Below are 20,012 nucleotides of genomic sequence, written 5' to 3'. Positions count from 1 at the left end.
TCATACACTGAGCAGAAGATGTAAAAACTAGAACAAAGAATCCCAAAGACAGTGAGGACAGGGACAAGTTACTAAGCCTTGCCATCCCAGCGGGATTGTGTCATCCCTGGATGACACAAAGCACTGCCCAATGCTCTAAATGAAGATTCATACCTCATGGACATTTCTGCACAGAGGCATGCTGTGTTAGATCCTGGGATGAAACACATTCCTCAAAATGAAAACATGGAAAATTCCTGCTAAATGCCAAGCCTGAAGCAGCCATGATTCAAAGGGACAAGTTGGGCAAGAACAGGTGCCAAGGATGTCTGTTCCCTGGACTGATTTACAAGCTAAGATTTTCTAAACCATTAGATGTTCCCTGTCTCATGTGAGCAGACAGCAAGTCGAGTTCAATGTATCTCATCACCATCTGGAAACTCTGCAGGCAAGGATCTCTTCTCTACTGAGCTTTTGAACAGCATTAGTTTTCATCCAGCTGCAATCTCTGTTCTGAAGCTGCTCAATCCCCGCTCTCCTCCTTCATAAGTCAAGTTTATGCTTTTTCCATGTGGTTTTGATATAGATGTAGAGCTGGAGATCCAGGGAAAAACAGCCTAATGCCTCAAGGAAAGGACCCCCAGGATAAGAACTCACACAAAATATTATTCTCAGCATCACCAGGTACTGAGTTTTGCACTGTAGCTTCTTAGCTATGACCTCTCCTAAAGGGTGTCAGCTGGTGTTTGCCTTCTCCATTCGCCTGTACCTTTGTTCAAAGCATGCATGCACACACATAACATTAATTCCTCTGGCCCATTAATAAAAGCAGAAGAAAATAACAATGGCAAATTGGGTACAGGTTTATACAGATCTGTTTCTGCAGGCTGCTTTCCCGTCTAAGTTATATTTATGCATTTTCATTTCCAGTTTATTTAAATATGAATATTACTGGCTAATTACATTGTTACTATGATGGACACAATCCAAAAACCTAGATAAAATATGTCGTAATTTCAGGCCTGATTATAAATGTTATGGCTTGAATCACAAGGGATTGAAGACCTTAACAAGCCTGCCCAAGAAAAGCTGACTGCAAATGAAGTTATCTTTATTTTCTTTTCCCCATAAAGGGAAGGTTTAGCTCGGCATGTTGCTCACAGAGATGCACAAAGCACAACGGCTTGTTTTGGGCTGCTGCCACTCAGCTTCATGCTGCATCCCCATCTAGAGCCATTCATCTTTAACACCAGGAACACAATTAATCATGTTGCTTTTCAGAGGAAAAAAAGAAAAATCATAGTAATTTTCATAGAAAACACCGCAAGGTACTCCATCAATAACAGTCATTTTTCTCCTCAGTACACACTAATAGATTTGCTCACTGAAACCTGCTTGTCTTTACAGCATACAAAAATGCAGTCATCCAAAATAGATATAACCAATATAACCAGTAGGAAAAACACATGAAGAAGTAGTCATCTGCTTAGTTGTGCTGTGTAAGGCAAGAAATATCCTTTTACTGACACCTGAACTATAAACAGAGAATAGATAGGATTAAGAAAAAGCTGTTTATGTTACTTCAAGGTTAATTTCAGGCGGAAACATTTTTCTCTTTCATTCACAACATAAAACCTTTGCCTAAATTATTATGCACCTTTTGATTCAAAGATTGCTGAAACAAAAAATCTTACCAACTTTGATGGCAATTTTAGGAGTTAGTGTGTGTTACTTATGGATGTAAGGAAAATAAGTGTATGAAAGCACATGAATCGATGCCATTCCCTCACCCCAGATTCACTCCCATCCCAGATCAGAAATGCCCACTGCCAGTTGTATGAAAACCTCTCGTACTGTTCTCAGCCTTTTAGGTGTGGGAACTAACTTGAGCTCAGCTCTCATTAGCTCAGTAGGAGCTCTGCTGGAATACCATTGACAATCCAGTCAAAATAGAATGTTTCCCACATGGATCCACATATATTGTCATTGTTTTGCTTAAATATTTAATAATTTAGTATTTTTTTACGATTAGACGTCACAAGCTTTTATCTTTTTTTATTTTTGTTTTTAAGAGGAGACAGCTATAGACTGCCTTTTTTTTTTCTTTTCTTTTCTTTTTTTTTTTTTTTTTTTTGTAATTTTAATCCATAAGGTAATTGCCTTTCTGTCGAACTAACCGAATTTCCCCAAATTCAATTTCCAAAGATGCTCCCTAATATCCATTACAGCAAACACTGTCCCGCAGATTCGATTAGCGGGCTCTCTGGACCTGCTTATCCCCGAACGGGGAGCGCAGCAGAGGCTGGATAAATGAATTATTACCTGAGCAGCGGAACTTCTTGCTCTTGATCTGGCTGATGCGTTTGTTGGCAAGGCGACGGGGATTGCTGCAGCGAGCGCCGCTCGTCTCGATCGGATTATCCTGCAGGTAATCAGCCAGCCACTTCAGATGGCAGTCGCACACAAATGGGTTCTGAGCTAAATGTCTGCGAGAAGGATGGCATGTTTAATCAGGAGTGACCTGTGACACCGTGCTCCATCACTGCTTTGTTGGGTTTTTTTGGTTTTTTTTTTTTTTTTGGTTTTTTTTTTTTTTTTCACCAACGCCGAAGCTGTAGAGTGGAGTAATTGAATCGGCTCCTGGAAAAAAAAAAACCCAAAAAAACCCACCCAGGCCCTGCGGAAGCCGCACGGAGCTGCACGTGAATGGGAGAACTCTGCCAGCGCTCACATTTCGCAGCTCATTAAGCCTGCAGCAAGTCCTCGCACGGAGGAAACAAAAATTAAGACAGAAAAGCCCCATTTAAAGGATGCAGACCTGCTGCTGTCTCCCAAGTCCCACGGTTTCTCCTGAGAGCCTGACATGCTGCCTCGTGAGAGAAATGCACCTTACCTGAAGATCATTTTGTATCCTGGTTTGAAAGAAATTTTATCAGCAAGCTCAAAATGTGAATTAGTAAAGCACCTTGGATCTTTGGGCAAAAGCAGAAGTGCTCCAGAATCTTTTCACAAGAGTGAAATTAATATTTGCATATGCTCGTCATGTGTAATAGTACTTCCTTTATATGTATTTTTTCCTGAAGCAAAAGGTTTTAATTTAAAGACTGAAATGTTTAGGCAAGGTACAGCTGCACTCTATCCTTCACAAAAATTTGCTCAGCTTGTTTCCTATGAAATTGGAAATAGGTATTATAGCATTGATTTTAGGTGGGCATTTAGACTTTGGTTACAGAAATCTGTTGGAGCATCTCAGAGAAAAGTGTTTTTCTGCTGCTGTTCTGATTTATTTTGCTTGACAAAGCTGAGCACTGTATCAGAAGATTTTGCCAGGTCTTTCCCAGAGCCAGGTTCTAATCTCACTTCAGCTAACTTGCATCAGTCCCTCTGACCTCCAAGGGAGCAGAACTCAGCTCTCCAATAACTGCAAAAACAGGTTAAGAAAAGACAGATGTTTCAATTTGGTTTGGACAGAGGTATAAAGTTATAGCCTCACAAGAACTCACTCTGTTACTGTTTTCCACTTGTAGAAACTTCTTTTCTGTTTGCAGTTATATTTATGAACTGCCACTGAACAAAATAAGTGTAAAATACAACAGGGGGATGGCTGTTCAGGACTGGGGAGAGCACACAGAGCAGAAAGGGCCTGAAGAAACTCAAGATTACTGTTGCAGTAGAGCCATTCCTGCTGTGAAAGGTCCAAAGAACAAAGAATCACATAGAGACAGAATTTGGGTCCAGTTTTGCAGCTCTAGAAAAACACAGAAGATGGCAACCACTTGGAGTATTGAAAATGGGAGAATGAACGGAAACTTTGTGACAAAGTCTCTTGGTGTGAAGCAACAAAGTCCATTCTAAGCAGGGGCCACCAGGAACACCAGCAAAACCCTATGGAAACCACGAGGAGATGTCCACACCTTAGGGCTATAAACATTAAAAAAGCCTGTTGTTTAACCTGGCAAACCTTACATACCTCTGTAAAAGAGCCCTGTCTGTGGCCCCAGTTCATGTGTGTACATACACAGCAAGCTGCAGCAGCAGAAAGCATGGTAGAGCTGTGGGGGCAGAACTGGGGGTTGTTGTGCATGATTATTCCAATACCTTAATAGTTTGCAGCAATACATACTGGCCAAATATATGTTGGAAATTCAGGTTGTGTTTGCAGCTGCCTGAGGACGTGGCAGAAACTCTGCTGCAAGAGATCATTGCTGTCAGTTCATTTGTATACGATTTAAAACATTCATACAACTAACTCAGCCAATGCACTCCCGATATTAAAATATATAAATGTGCATTTGCATAAAAAAATTGCAGTACTATAGGGTGTGTGTGCATAGATACTGCAGTATGTATATATATATATATATATAACACCCATACATATTTTAATACTGGAATATCAGGCTGCCAACTCCAGCTCTGAAGGAGTACTATTTACCTTATTATCTTATTACTCACAGCTTTAGGATGAGACCTTCCTCTACAAAATATTGAGTCATTTCTGTATTTTTGCTTCTGATGACTATTCTAATGCCTCCAAATTCAAAATTGTTTAGTGGATTTTCTTAATGGATCAAATAATACAGCATATCATTCCCCTTCAGTGGAATGTCAGCTGAAATGTGGTTACAGAAGTCATGAACTGCACAGCAGGACTCAGACCCAGGCAGGAGAGATGCCAACTCATTGGCTCATTAAAAACTGTTAGGCAATGATCCTAATAGAATGTGCTGTTCATATCTTATCCAGAGTCAAATGCACACATTATCTCCCCAACAAACAGCCTGAGCTTCACACAGCTCTGACATTTCTGTCACTAAGGTCAGGCTGTGTCGATCCTGCCCTTGCTGAACTGATGCAACACTTCTTCTTGCTCCTTTTCTCTCAGTGAGGAAAGGAGGGGCTGTAGCACATGGATGTCTCTTCCAAATTGTCTTAATGTCAGATGCAAAGACAGACAACGTTTTTGGTGGGGAAAGAGAGAGCTGTCATTTGTGCTATGCCTGCATACTCACAGAGTCTGGATCGATCGCAGAGGTGCAAAGAGCCCCTTGCTGACGGTCTGCAGTTTGTTGTCATAAAGAGATAACAGTTTGAGATTATGCAGACCTTGGAACGTGTTCACCCTCAGGCAGTTGATCTTGTTGGCATTGAGAAGCCTGAAAACAGAGAAAAGGTTTAGAATTCATTAATCTTTTAATAATCAAATAAAGATAGACTGGACTCTGGGGTTAAATCTAAAAGAATATATTAACCTAGTCACCAAAGCTAAACCACACATAAAGGTTTTGCTTGCCTGTTGTATTTAAAAGGTGAAAAACTCACAGTGAACGGGAGTGCTCTCGTAGCTGGGGAATATACAGACATATAACAGTGCTAGCCATCTTAAAATACTTACAAGCTAGGGGGGTGTGGGGGGCTATATGCCTAGCCCTCTCCCAATTTACTCAAAATTCTACACAAATATTTAAGGGAGCCTTCAGCTTAATATACACAGGAATAAAAATTACTCCCCATCTTGCTATTCAATGTACACACAGCCCGCAATGAGAAGAAACCTTATTTTTATTTTTCAATTTTCTCTACCAGCAGCTGTCTAAAGTCTAACTGAGATTCTGAGAGTTGAAAATCATTTGATAAGGAGTGTAGGGTTAGTGAGTTAGGAGTTAAGAGTGCAGTGTAGGTTAATTTGATAACAGAAGATTAAAAAGATGTTTCTCCTGAGAGACAAAAAGAGGGAAGTGTAAGGTCTGGGCTAAAACCTACTGAAAGGAAGCCCTGTTCACACCCAAGGACAGCCAGGTAGGGGCCCAGGCTGCCACAGGAACTGTGTCCTCAGTCCCTGTCCTTAGAGGTTTTCAAAGTGACACCAAATGAAGCCATGAGCAGCCTGCCCTGACCTGATAAGGTGGCTCTGCTTTAAGCGAGGCTTCCTCAGACTATTGCCATGTGATCACTCAAGGTCCCTTCCAGCCTCTACTGTCCCACAGTTCTATGAATTCCAGTCACACCAGAGACCTGTGCAGTTGCGGAAAAGCAGCACAAAGGCAATTTAAATACTATTTAAAAAACCATATTTTACAACTACACAGCAACCAGCTGGTGGTAGTAACCAGTTCAGCAAGAAAATCTTGGACAGTACTTGTGCAAGTTTTCTTAGCTCATCCATCCAGAGTTCTGCCCCATGTAATAAGTATATACAAACCCAACAACAAGCTGCATCTCCTGCTGAGACAATCAAACACAAGAACACTTAATTTGTCACTGTCATCTGCATAGGTGGTATCCTGCACTTAGAAGGGAAATAGGCAAGAAATCACCTATTCTTCTCAGCAAAGCCAAAATCCACATCTTTTCACTACTACCAGGAACTACTGAGAAAAATGGTAAACTGCAAACAGTTTACTCAGTTCTCTTGAGCACAAAATTCTTCCCTTGTCAATGAATTTAAAAGACTAAATCTTGCATCTATGTGGCTCTCTGCGAGGCAGCACACTAATATGAAAACAGAAGACAAATATATTTTTAGGCAAAAAGGAAAATATATCCTCTATTCCTCAGCAAGCAAATGCATCATTTTAAACACACCTCTAACGGCACAGGGAGCTTCCATTCTCAACAAACTGCACAGACACCACTAAAGACAAGAGGGCAGCCACTCAGGGAGAAATATGAGCTTGCTAGCTGCATGTGATGCTTTTCTTTTCCCCAAAAAATAATTCAGAAGATGTTTCCTCTGCCTTTACACTCCTGAAACCTTTGGAACATCACAAGCTCATTGCAGTTCTGTGCTCCCACTGTTGTTTTGGCAGAGCCTCGTTGCTGCATCCAAAAGTTACAGTGTTTGTGATATACAGGAGATGAAGGCAGACTTGGGCAGCATGGAGAAATCCAGGAGAACAGGAATGCTTTGGAATGAGATGGCTCCAAAGGAGAACTCCCCTTCCCAGCCTGCAGGAAAGTCAGTATCGATTTACCCGAATTTCCTCCTTTATATGTTGTGGAAAATGAAGTTTGACATTAGTTAAGACAAAATCCCATAGAAGGCAATGATGGATAAATGAGGTTACATTTCTGCATGAACTAATAGCTGAAACAATTTTATGAAATCATAAGCAGCACTAGTATGACCCCTCTGGAATCTGTATTTCCATGACACCTAATCCACACTCCTTTTGGCTCCCCCAAAGTAAAAGGGTAATTTTCCCACTGGGCTACAGGAACAACTCCTCCTCCTTCACTCCAACAGCAAATGCCATCTCCTCCTGCTTGCTTCTTACAGCCATTTGTAAAGCACAGCAAAGCAATCTCCTCCTCTCAGATCTCACACATCATGCTTTTCTCTTTCCAGCTTGTAGAGTATCTTATCCATAAAGCATGGCTTAACAAGGTAGTAGGAGGCAGAACCAGGTACTGAATTTTGAACAGTATCCCTAGACATGCTCTTAGGCATTAAAATCCTTTGGTTTCTACCCCCTGTCCTTTTGCACTGGTGCCACCTCTGTTTTAGGGAATGCACACTAGCTTGGTTTGGCTGCTCCTGTCCCATGACAGAGGCTTGGCACCTGAGCTACCCAGGAACAAAACTGAAAACAAGTATGTACTTCAATTTATTTGCTAGGCGCAAATTTTTTCCAGTATTATAGTAATGGTTTATGCTGCAAGCAGTACTTGTAACAAGGTATAAAGCAAAAATGAAAACAATCTCAGCAATAAGAGAATTTACAACTGAACTACAATTATATTTCCACATGTGGGTAACCAGTATGTCTTCCTGGGATGCCTCAGAAGTGCACAGCAGAGCTGCTCTGGGCAGATGCTGTTCCCTCCTGTGCAAAGATCAGGCACAAAGTCTACATTACTGATCCATCCCACTGAAAAAACCCTCTGAGCAAAACTGACCTGCAACTGCAGTGAATACACTGAATCCAGATTCATTCTCCCATTAGTTTCAACTAAACATGAATAAACCCCATGCTGGAAAATAGAATTTACAATGTGACGAGGTGCCTGGCATGAATTTTTGATGACTATATTCATGGTGATATAATCTGTGACATTTATTTAGAGCCAAACACTGAAAATGAGAGCAACTGATCCTCTATACAGCCACAAATACAGAGGCACACGCTCTTTAAGCATCAGAGTAATTTGGGACAGAAAAGGGCTTGTGCAGACTGTTTAGAAGTGGGAATTCAGGTCCTAAACAGCTTTCCTGAGGTGACAACACCTATTCTGTGTATCACAGGTAGTCTGCTCAACAGGAATGCAGGTGTGGCCATATGAGGTGGATGGTGAGATACATTACTGACTTATTTCTGCTCAGAATCAGTGAGAAACAGGGGGGAGAAAAGAAACTGAGGAAGCAGAATACATAATACCTAAAAATTTTTCCCTCCTGCTTACTGTGAGTTAGATGATGACTTTTGGCCAGAATCACTCAGGTTCCTATTCCTTTCAAAACTCTCAGTTATTTTAAAATATCTGCTATGAATATTCCCCTCTATAAATCTCAGTTCTTTATTTATCTTTCTTCGTTATCCCAGCTCTACTAATGGCATCTAATTTTTAATTAAGTATACAAGGCAGGCCTCACATGGAGTTAAAAGTGGTTTTAAGAGGTTTTTTAAACTAACACAAAGGCAGATGAGGAAAACATATTCCAGGAGGCAGAATCTTACTTGAGCACTGAACCATGCCATAAAACATACTAAGGGTTCCTTTACTGGACTTACACCAAAGGAAGGAATAACCTTAAAAGTGGAGCTCTATTTTAGCAGGAATTACATGGTATTTATTTTTGCAGCAATTCATGGTGAAAGTAAATTCCACTAATTATCCTATTTTGTTATCATCTTGATTGGATGAGATTTACACACAGCCTCCAGATGTGGGGCACCATTCAAAAGGAGGTTAAATATTCAAGTAGAAATAAAACCGCCTGCTACCCAGAGGGATGATGGATTATTAACTCAAGTCTCCATTTTCATCCCTCTGGATATGTAAAAAAACATGAAGAAACCTCTACAAGCCTTGGACCACCATAGAATAAGGGAGAATGGTTAAAAACCTTGTGGTTTGCACACCATTGAAACAAGCAGCTGAGCAGAGCACTATTGCAATTCCATGAACACATTTCCTGAAAAAATGGATTTGTCCACACACATTGAAAAAATAACATGTTCCAGCTAAGCCCTTGAAATGAATGTGCACTGAATTGGCTCTGTAATTGTATCAGCTGCTCATAAGCACCATCTGCATAATTAAGATGGTCCCATAATTGAATTATATGCCCAAGCACAGCTTCAAGTGATTAACATTTAAATAACATTCTGAACTCCAAACCCAAAATGACTGAAAAAATTGTTTTTTAAGAGCAAATGGGAATGTTTATATGGCTTTTACCCTTAGCCATGTTTGTATTTTTATCTCAGTGAGGTCAAGTAATCAAACTATCAGGAAATAACCACAAAACTTGGAGAATCAACAACAGCCTGGCAACCTTACACATGCTGGGGACTGCAGGCTGGCCTCTGGTGCTCCAGGATAGAGCAGGAATCATCCCAAATACATGACTGAGCCTAAAGGAAAGTGTCAGGGAGAAAAGCTGCACCAAGGCACTGAAAAGCTTCTCTTCCTTTTTCACCAGCTTTGTGTTTTGACAGCAACGACAACACGATGAGAATGAAAATGTTTGGCATCCCATGAACTGGCTGGCACATCCCACATGCCAGACTCCACTGGGGAAAATGAGAATTCACTAGAAAAAACAGATGTAAGAGGCACAGGAGACTTGTAAGGGAGAGGAGAACTGGGTAACAGTTTTGCCTGGGTAACAGCAGAATACAAATTGAACAGGCATGACCTTTAGAGAATATCAATAGTTGCAGGCTTCACCTACATTCAGAGGCACTATAAGGCAGCAAAAAAAAGAATTCTCAGCAGAAAGCTTTCCTTAGAATATACAATACCTGTTACAAGAAGTTAAAAAAAATTAGCATGTGTTTTTCAGAATTTTCTCTTGAAATTTATAGGGAGTCAAGTGTCATCCTTGATTTAACATAATTTTTCACAAGAGAACAGCTGAAGTGTCAATACAGCAATGTCTTGAACATGGCCATCCCAGCAGCCAATGATAAGCAACACCTAAAGACAGAATGGTGCCCCTGCCTAGTTATTGGCAAAATAATTATATTAAGTTTCAGGAACATTTTAAGATGGCCTGGACTGTCAGGAAGCATTTTGATTGACTCTCACTGTGTTGAGATATTTAAACATCTACTAAAATTTACATTTTCTAATGTGATGACTGACCACTGAAGAGTCTGTCAGTGCTTCAGTTGATAATAACCAGCATGAAATCATCATCATGCTTGTTTAACCAGCTTCAAGTGTTTCTCCAGGAAACTGGATGACGGTGATGACAAATTTATTCACAGTAAATTAAAATGGAAAAGTCACAAGTTGATAATGAGTCAAGAAGGAAGTACAGAGCACAGTCTGACAGTCCAGTTTTGGTGGGAATTTAGAAGGAGATTTCAGAAATTCCTTTTCTGTTCCAAATGTCTGCAGCTCTGGTTGAACACCACTCACAAAACAATCCTGTGCGAATTCTGTTACTACCTGTAGAATTATAAACACGTGTTGTCACAGCACCCAGACTTCTGCTATTGGAAATTCAACAGTGTCTAACTTCTGCCTGCAGGTAAGATCACAGCTGATTTGAGATACCCACATGATAACTCAGATGCACAATGGAACAAACATATTTTCATAACTTTCAGGGCTAGCAGGGTTAGGTTTGTGTGTAATAACAACAAGGAGAGCTGCTGTCAGGAGAGTCCAGCCCGGAGCACTGGCGTCAGAGGGCTGCTGGCTCACACTGACGTAGGGATGAGCAGTTGTTTGGGAAGCTGCATGCAGCCAGGCTACACGAGTGACACAGGAAAGGCAGATGCTGCTGCAGTCTTTCATTAGTGCTTGACTGTAATTGCATTTCTGAGTCTGGCAGATGCTGCTTCCTCACTTCTAACAGTGGCTATTGCGTTTAGTAACATTATCACAATAGCAACCTAAATGCAGAAATATGATGGGAAAAAAGCTTGAGGTAAATGGCTGGAAAGCAATTCTAAAGCTATTAAACAGGACTGTGCAGAGAGCATTCTGTCCTGGACTGGAAGGATGAGGGTGGCATAGTCTCTATGTTGTAGCCAGAAATATTTTGAGTAAGCAAGAGGAAAGCTCATATGCAATTTTGCTAGGAACTCAGGCCCACAGATCCCAGAAATGACATAGGTTGCATAGGACCTCCAGGTCATCTGGTCTGAAACCCACTCAAAGCATGACTCATTCATGCACAGTTAATGCAGATCGCCAGATCACAGGGTAATTCAGAATTCCAGGAAGCTCCAGTGGTTTCTTGTCCTGATAGGCTGCCAAAACAGGATGAGCTACAAGGTCAGATTGGGTTACCTAGAGCTTTATCCAGTCTGGATAAAGTCTGGTCTTTAAAACCTTGAAGGACAGAGGATGCACAGCTTTCTGGGCAGCCTACTCCAGCTACCTGACATCATCGTGAAAATGTTTTCCCCTTACAACAGTCACAAGGGCTCTTTTTTTTTTTTACTGCCTGTTGTCTATTCTCCATGGGAAAAATTAAGAACTCCACAGAATAACACATTATACGTCACTTAAAGCCCAGATCACCATGGGGAAGAGAAGAGACTATTGTGCTATTAAAGACTTGTACATGGAAAATTGTACTTTCTTTATTCTGACATTTCTGTGCTGTTTACATAGCTGGTTAATATATTTTTGTATACAACAGTGCAATGTATACAATGCCAAATATTGGAATTTATGTACATTCTGTTGTTTTGAAATACTCTGTATGAGTTTGTATATCACAGCATTCTCTTTGAGATTCTATCAAGCCCTAAAAGTACACAATAAATAATTGGTAGATACTGCTTTAAGCTCTTCAGTACTGGCATTCAATTTAGAATTACAAATCAAGACAAGCACTTCAAACTTGGCAAATCCACCATAAAGATACTTTTCAAGCAGCCTCACCAGAAAAGAGCCGGGGATACCAAGTATCTGCCTTTTTCATCACAGAAAAAACAGAATAAAAAATCAAGTTACCAAAAAAAAAAAAAAGAAAAAAAAAAGAAAAAAAGAATCACTCAAACCAAAATTTGACCTGTTTGACCCATTGAATTTTGGGAAGACTGATGATAGCAGTTTCTGAAAGTATACACATGGCTTGTCACTTCATAGAAGTCTGTTTTAGGGTCAGCTGAAGTTTTAAATATTATACCTAGTTCCAGTTTTAACCCAGGTTAGATGAGTGATAATTTGTCACCACTTTTGACATCACTTTATCTGTCAATATGTCAAAGTCCAGGCACCAATATGATTATCGGTCCTTTCCAACTGCAGCGCTGAGCTTTCCCTAATGACCAGATATTAGGTGAAGGAGGAGAAGGCTGTCAGTTTCTGGCTTCGTTTTTTGAGAGAGAAACACAACAAGCCTCTGATTTTAATATATATGTACTACAGGAGTAGATCTCCTGATGTTTAGCAACATCAAAACAGAGCCCACTATGGGGATTTTTCTTGCTCAGTAAAACATGGGGATCACAAGCAGAAGATTTAGGATCAACACTCTTGAGCGCTTGTATGACTAGTAACTATGCAAAGTAAATTTCCTCAAGGAAAAGGATTTATTGAAAACTGATACTTGCCAGACATCTGAAAAATGAGACTTCATCCCTCATATTATTCTGCTCTGCAGCCTCTTTAAACAGCAGAGATTTTATGCTAGCTCCTTGCTCCAGGAAGCAGAGCACGGCGACGCGCACGCAACAAAAAATGAACGGCTGCAACAAAAGGCTCCCAGAATGTTTGTTTTAATCTGCTTGCAGGGAGGGAAGTGTGTTACTTGGACATGACAAATGCTGGCTCACAAACTCAGTGCCCGTGGTGATGCCTTGTGAAGGCTGACCTAGAACAGAGACTAGACAGAGCTAAAGAATAAAGTAGGGATTTATTAAGAGGACTCAATGGATCCACCTTGGGCAGCACAACCCAAAATGGCCACAAAAAACGGACAAGTGGTCACAGGGTCTCTCACTATTATAAGTTCTGCTCCATTTGCATCTTAGAGTTAATTGTCCAGTTACAGCTCCAGCCCATGCAGTCCCATCCTGCTTGTTTTTTTCTCTTAATTCCAAGTTGTTTGTGCTCTTGGGCCTAAGATTTGGATCATTTGTCCTTGGTCCCCAGCTAGAGCAGGAATTGTTTTGTCTGCCTGCTCTGTGAAGAGAGCTCACCATCCCCTCATATGAAGCCCAGACCCACACACTAAAGCAGAATAGAATCTGGAAAATAGAAAAGCTAAAACCTGAGGCATCAGTGGCTGCTGTTGGGTTTATCTGTCCCAGGACTGCCCTGAGGGAAGGAGCTGCCGGGTCAGGCTGTGCCCCCCCAGTAGAGACTGGCAGCACTTTGGCAAGCTCAGGAGCTCCTGTAAGAGCCTGTCCACATTCCAGGGACAGGTGAGCAGGACATTTAAATGTCTTCCAGTCTTTTACATTTAAATGTCTTCCAGTTTCTAGAAAGCCCAAGGTCAGTTGAAGGTCTCCTGGACTAACCATCCACAGCTAATGGTAACTTCCACCTTAAGCTGAAGCTTTTGCCATTCTTTTGGTATTTAAATGCAAGAAATGAAAATAAATTAATCAAACACTGTTTCATAGCTTTCATGCATCCCCCAATAAAATGAAAGCTTCCATTCACTGTATTAAAAAAAACCCACAAAAGTTTGAAAAACCAGTTATCCCTTTCTGGAAAACAACATAGATCTCTCAAACCCAAATTGACCTAAAATTCCCAGAAGGCACTTGATACAACCTGCTGAAAAGAAGAAAGTATGAGGATAGGGAACAGTAGCTACAAAGCTTTCTATCATCCTCTCCTCTGGCACCTTCAAACAGGATAAGGGAAAGTACATGGTCCAAGAAAAGCTTCTCCACAGCACAGATGTGTAGCTGGACTTGAAGAATGATTTTTGCTGCTCTGTTGGTTACTATTGCGTACTTAAGAAACACATAAGATTTGTGAAATCAGCAATTTAACAAAAATTCCAATTGCAATTATTTTTGTGGGTAATGTTAACTACTTCAGGTGGTTACTTATAATGAAAACTTCAGAAACAACATTTTGAATTATACCCACAGGGTTTAAAAAAAGCCCAACAAAACCACACCCTAATCCCTCAACAAAGATCCTCCAAACCCTTATTATCTAACCATGCCTAGTTATTTTCTTGCCAAATATAATATCATACTGGCTTACCACCTCTGCCTTGCAGGGCAGAAATCTGGAATGCTGATGCCAGCCAGGTGGTCTAAAACTTGTCCTGAATTCATTTCCCTTACACCAAAGCCAAACAGGACACTTGAAGATGTGGCCATGCCTGAGATGAGAACCCCTCTATCCAGCTCTGGGGCTCCTGACACCAGTGGTACTGTCTGAAGGTGCTAGGCCCGTACAGAGAGCAATTCAGCCAGAATACAGAATAATCCTGGCCTATACTGTGACAGTATTTAAACTAAAGAATAGTTACATGTCTGATAAACTGATGAGTTCTATCCAAAACAATTAATAACAGTAGTATCTGTTCTGAAATGTCACAGTAATTATTTTTTTCCTTTTAAATAGTATATTTTCTTTCTAAATAATAGTTTTTACTTCTAAACAATACAGGACCCACAAGGACTCCCTTTTTCTCACTGTGCCCTGCTTTAGCACAAAGCCAGTACATTTTCTGAACAGCTCCTGCTCCAGCTCAGGAAATCAGACAGGCTACCAGGATACCTTAATCAGTGTGTTCTTATCAGAGTGTCCCCAGACTAATAAGAAGAAATCCAATCTAGTGCCCATGGAACACTAAATTAAATCTAATCACAGGGCACTCTTCCAATTCTTCAACAGCAGGTCTAAGACCAACAAATGCCATTTATTTTTTTTAGTAGCCCTTAAAATACTACAAGCAATCCCAGAACAGCTGCTTCAAAGCCACAATCCAAAAAGCTGCAGACATTTGTTTGCATTTAAAACATGATCATTCAATGCTCTCCTTGCCAAAAGACACTTTACATACAAACACTGGAAAGCTCCTGGGTCATGATATTTTGGGAATCCCAAAACAGAGCAAACTACTTGCATTGTCTCAGCTTGAGAATGTTTAAATAGTTTAATCACAACACCTTCCAGTGGTTCCCTGGCACACAGATTTTGTTTCCTTAACAACAAGGCATCACTTGAGCCAATTCTGGCTAAAAACAATTGTAACTTGTCTTACATATGCACTTCACTGAAGGCCTGCTCTACATGCATGCTCTATAAAGGAGTTAAAAATTGCTTAATGCCTTATGCAGAAGTTCTAGACCCATATTTTTATAGGACACAGTGATCCATGTGTTGAGTGATTTTCTTATTTACATTTTCCTCCTGGGAAGGATTATATCTGTAAAGTGCCCTGGATTAGACAGAACAAGTCTTGAAGAGTATCACTTCAAAGTTGCAACTGTTTATTTTATGTATATTTGGGTGGGGTGGGGTTCAAATCTCAGATTTTTTAAAATATATTTTTTTTTCTCAAAGTAGGATGGGTCCCAGCCCCTCTGCACTTTCATAATTATTGTCCTCACACCTGGCAAGCCATCCCTGAAATTTCTCTTACTGCCCAAGCACAGAAACACTGAAGTACCAGAAAGCTTGTGAGGTTTAGGGCAGGAGAGAGGAAAGGAGCTGCCAGAAAAGGTGCATAGGGTGAGGATAAAGTGATGGGCAGCTCCCCACTGCCCCAGCTCAGGGACTGTCACAGCCAAACCAAAGGGGCTCTTGCTTGCCCTGCTCTGGAACAGGGTGGTCCATGTCTACAGATAAGGTCTTATGGATAAATTACACATCTGAGTAGTCCTTCACTTAGCACAGAGAGTCATTTCAGTGACTTCATTTTACTTTGGCTTTGCCCATGAATGCTGATCTAAATGTAAGCTTACTTTGATATCCCATATAAGGGCAGCAAAGGCTGCAATCACAGTGACACATCCAATGGCAATGACAATCTTGGGGAAATTCATTGCTGGCTACAAAAGGATTGTCAGAAAGGTTTCAAGTGGCATGTCTAAAAGCTACTTCGTATTCTATATTAAATATGATTGACTGTTTGGGGTGGAGGGCAGTATGTGACATAATCCAGAATTGACTCACTTTTGATACATCACCTTTATTTTCGGAGTGCATCATCCATGATGGTAATCAGAACATTAGGAATACACCTTAAACTCACTTCCCTGCTGCTCCCTCTACTGACTGGCTGATGATTCCCTTCCCTCTGAAGGAGTTACTGGTTCCCAATGTGATCATGGAGACAAGAGTGAGCAAAATTTGCAATTCCACATTTAGTTTAGGAAATCTTTTCTGCTCCATTAATACATAATGAATATCTCTCTATATATCTTACCCTGATCATGACTGCAAGTTAAATCACACATGACATTAAATATTTTAAATAACTTTATTTAAATATACTGTAAAATCATTTCTCTTGCAACTAAGCCCCATCTGACATCATAAGAACGTGGAACTGAACACGAGTCGCAGCAATCAGAGCTCTCACGTTGCCCTTTCCCTTGCCCCAGCAGGTTCTTGCAGCACAGAAGCCCTCAAGGATCCAGACATTGAACCACAAATGCTAAATGTGTAAAAACAATCAGATGGCATCCCCACCCACGCATCAGCCGGTGACCAAATTTCCTTTCTTGGACTGAGTCTCTCATTTCCTCCCCACACTTAAATCCTCCGTGTCTATTATCCATTATACACACTGGGCTATAAAACTGTTGACACCTTCCTTTTTTAGTTTTTTCAGCCCTCACCTCCCTCTTGCCTGACACAGAAACAACAGACCAGCACATGCCAGTGAGCTTTCAGTGGAAAAGGTGGTTCTATTAATGTCAGAAGCTGAAAAAACAGTCAATCTAGCTAGTCAATAAAATAAAGAAGAGGAAGGGATCATACTCACAGCAGCTGCAGAGACACAAGATCATCAAAAAGGCCCTGGGGAATCTCCGTGATCTTGTTTCCATAGAGCACTCTGAAAGATTCAGGAAGACAAAATAAATCTTAAATAAGAGCCCAGTTTAGTGTCCTCCCACATCTCTGCATTATCATCTTTATTGATCATGGTGCACCATGCCCAGGATCTGTGGGCATTTCATTTAACCACTGATCTCATTTTCTTTTCAGAGAGCACATGGCATTAAATGAGTCGTTATGATTCAGGCTTCGTCTGGTGTTGGAAGGCATTTTTAATGTAGAAACTGGACATCGTCCAAAAACTGTATCTGAAATATTTTTCATTCTGTTAAAGGATTTTTTTCCATCCTCTTTAAAAATATTTTAGCCACTGAAAGGCACATTGTCTAATGCAAAAACCTAGAATTCTGCTCAGTAATACTGAATTTAAAAGCCAGAGAGCACAAGCTGGTTGTCGATAAAAATTCATATAACTGAGTCTCTTAAGGTACAGTAATTGGCATGAAATGTGACACAGGCATCATTGGATAAAATATTATGGCTTCACCAGCTGCTGTTACCATTTCAATGAACTAATATAAAGAAATTTATCCCGAACTGAAAATAGACATATATTTCAGGAACTCAAAAATAATTTAGGCATAGCATAGTTATAAAAATCAGTAAAGCTTTAATAACAAAAATGAGAGTCACTGTGTATATTTAATCAGCCATAAATATATGGCCTGATATCCACGATTCAGTTTTAACATTAAAAATATTTCATTTTTAATGGAAAAATGCACATAATTATCCTTAGAAATTGAATGAAGGGGGAAGAGACAGAAGCACTATTATGCTGAGATGTGTTACCCAGTGATCAGTGCAAAATCATGTATGACAGGAACACCAGAAATTCAATCACAGCTGAACTATTAGCTCATGTCATTTCTGCAGGTCAGTATCATTTGTAAAAGCCAGAGAGTGGCTGAGGAGCTTATGTGAGTCCTGGTAAAAGGGAAGATGATGAGGCTCCCTCTGACAACATTTTGCCTTACCTAAACATTTCAAACTGGAAAAACAGAATTTATGCAATTTCTATGCTCTACGTAGGACATGGCAAGTGGCTATAAACCAGCTCATGCCAAAACTCTGCTGCTTACGTGTCACTGACTTTGTTGATTCCCTCACTTTTTAATGTGGAACAATAGGCTGGCAATGAATCAAAAGACCATGTGAGGCTTGGATGTTGGCTGAAATCCTGGCTCACCCTGCCTGACAATGTTTGAAATATTAGGGAGAGTTGAACACGCTGAAAAACAAACTCTTAGCGTGGCAAACCATTTCCAATACCCCCTGGCCTTCCCAGAGCATCACCACTTCAGTTTACTCTTCATCAGTCACTGGGAGCCCATCACCCCTGTGGGAGCCTTCCAGAGCAGCTCATTTCTGAGCCTAAACACAGTAACACCATTTAAATACCAAAACCTAAACTGAAACCAAATATTTCATTACTTTGCAGTTCAGCAGGAACTGAAGTGCTACTCAATAAACTCAGGGTCATCCAGCATTCTATTTTCTCTAAACAAACATGGCAATTTATCTATCTAGTACAAGAGTCAGGAGGTGTTTGTAATGTGCTGCTCCCATTAGTGTTTCTTGTGACTAATGAATGCTTCCAAATTTTTCTGATTGTTTCTTAACTTTAGCTTCAAAAGACACAAACAATTTATTTCCTAATTCAATAAAATGTAATACAATACATGAAGATTTTCATAATCTGTCCAAAGCTGGACAGAAATGGTGGCTGAAATTGGAAAGGTTTAACAGGATCATTTAGATAGGACATCCATGTCCCTGGATTTCACTGGGCTCCAAACCAACATGTGAAAGGCTGACTCACAGATTTCTTTCTGCACAAAGATGTGTGCACCTGTATTAGGAAGCAGAAGCAAAACCTCTGCAAATAAAATATTTGTAAAAGGTTAAAACATCAGTGTCCACAGAACCCAGTATGCTTCCTCTTCACCTTCCAGTCTTTCTGAAAAACCTTTCTGTAGCTTTCTTTAGCTTTAGTGTGTCATCTGTACACCAAGTTTAGACTGCAAACTCTGGGGTGTCAGAGAAATATCTTCCTTAGTTTTGTGAAGGAGCAGGATCATCAGTGCTCATCAATAATGCATAGTGCAACTGCAAAGAAGAATCCAGAAGCTAAGTTTTACAAAATGTCCATGGAAGGTAAAAACATCCCCACTCCAGCCTAAGGGTTATTCTGGCTGTAGAGGTAAAACACTTAGGGAAAGCAAAATGTTAAAGAAATATCAACACTCACGTCCTATGGCACTACTGAATGCAAATATCAAAGTAGGACCCTCAGAGCAATTTTTTTTTCTTTATTTTTAATTTGAGACTCAGAAGGTCATAGTGCAGTGTGCTACTGAACTTCAAACTTTGTATGTGTTTATGCATCTTCTTTATTATTTTGAGCAAAATAGATCAAAGTAGCTTATAAAATAAAGCAAAGCTCCAATTTTTAGAAGCCATGAAAAGGAAAATAAGCATTTTCCAAACTAATTTGGCTTATGTGCATGTGGCACATTAGCATTCAAACAGATTAGCAGCTAAACAAAAGTCAGTATGAGAGCTCAGGCACTTGTCTCTAATTCATATTCATGTTCAGCACTGCACAGAGCCAAATGAGCTCATGCCACGTCTGCCTGCCATGCCTGGGCTGCAGACAAACGGGGGAGCACAGGGAGGGCAGCTCTGCACTGCACTGCAGCTCCTGCACCGAGCTCTGCACAGCTCTGCAGCTCTCACTGCCCTTTGCTGCAGGAAAAAGCACAGAAAACCTCTTTGCTCAGAGTTCTCTGTCTCTGTGCCAGCCAGGAGAGCACACTCCCACCAGGAGCATCACTTGGGCTGGCTCCTGCTCTGGTCCAGCTGCT

The 20,012-nt window shown here is 40.5% G+C and overlaps 1 protein-coding gene across 4 annotated transcripts in view; it reads right to left on the bottom strand.

Annotated features, from left to right (window-relative positions):
- SLIT3 (slit guidance ligand 3) overlaps nucleotides 1-20,012 on the bottom strand; it is a 483,584-nt gene that overhangs the window by 121,550 nt on the left and 342,022 nt on the right. For all 4 annotated transcript variants that reach the window (XM_068205597.1, XM_068205596.1, XM_068205599.1 and 1 more), the window contains 3 exons: nucleotides 17,072-17,143; nucleotides 4,992-5,135; nucleotides 2,302-2,465 (listed from right to left, as the gene is read on the bottom strand). In XM_068205597.1, the coding sequence (XP_068061698.1) occupies nucleotides 2,302-2,465; nucleotides 4,992-5,135; nucleotides 17,072-17,143 (380 nt within the window). The remainder of the gene's footprint in view (nucleotides 1-2,301; nucleotides 2,466-4,991; nucleotides 5,136-17,071; nucleotides 17,144-20,012) is intronic.

This window comes from Anomalospiza imberbis, chromosome 15 (genome assembly GCF_031753505.1).
Source record: "Anomalospiza imberbis isolate Cuckoo-Finch-1a 21T00152 chromosome 15, ASM3175350v1, whole genome shotgun sequence".
NCBI lineage: Eukaryota > Metazoa > Chordata > Aves > Passeriformes > Viduidae > Anomalospiza > Anomalospiza imberbis.
Note: the sequence above shows the minus strand (reverse complement) of the source record. Positions and strands in the feature narration are given on the sequence as shown.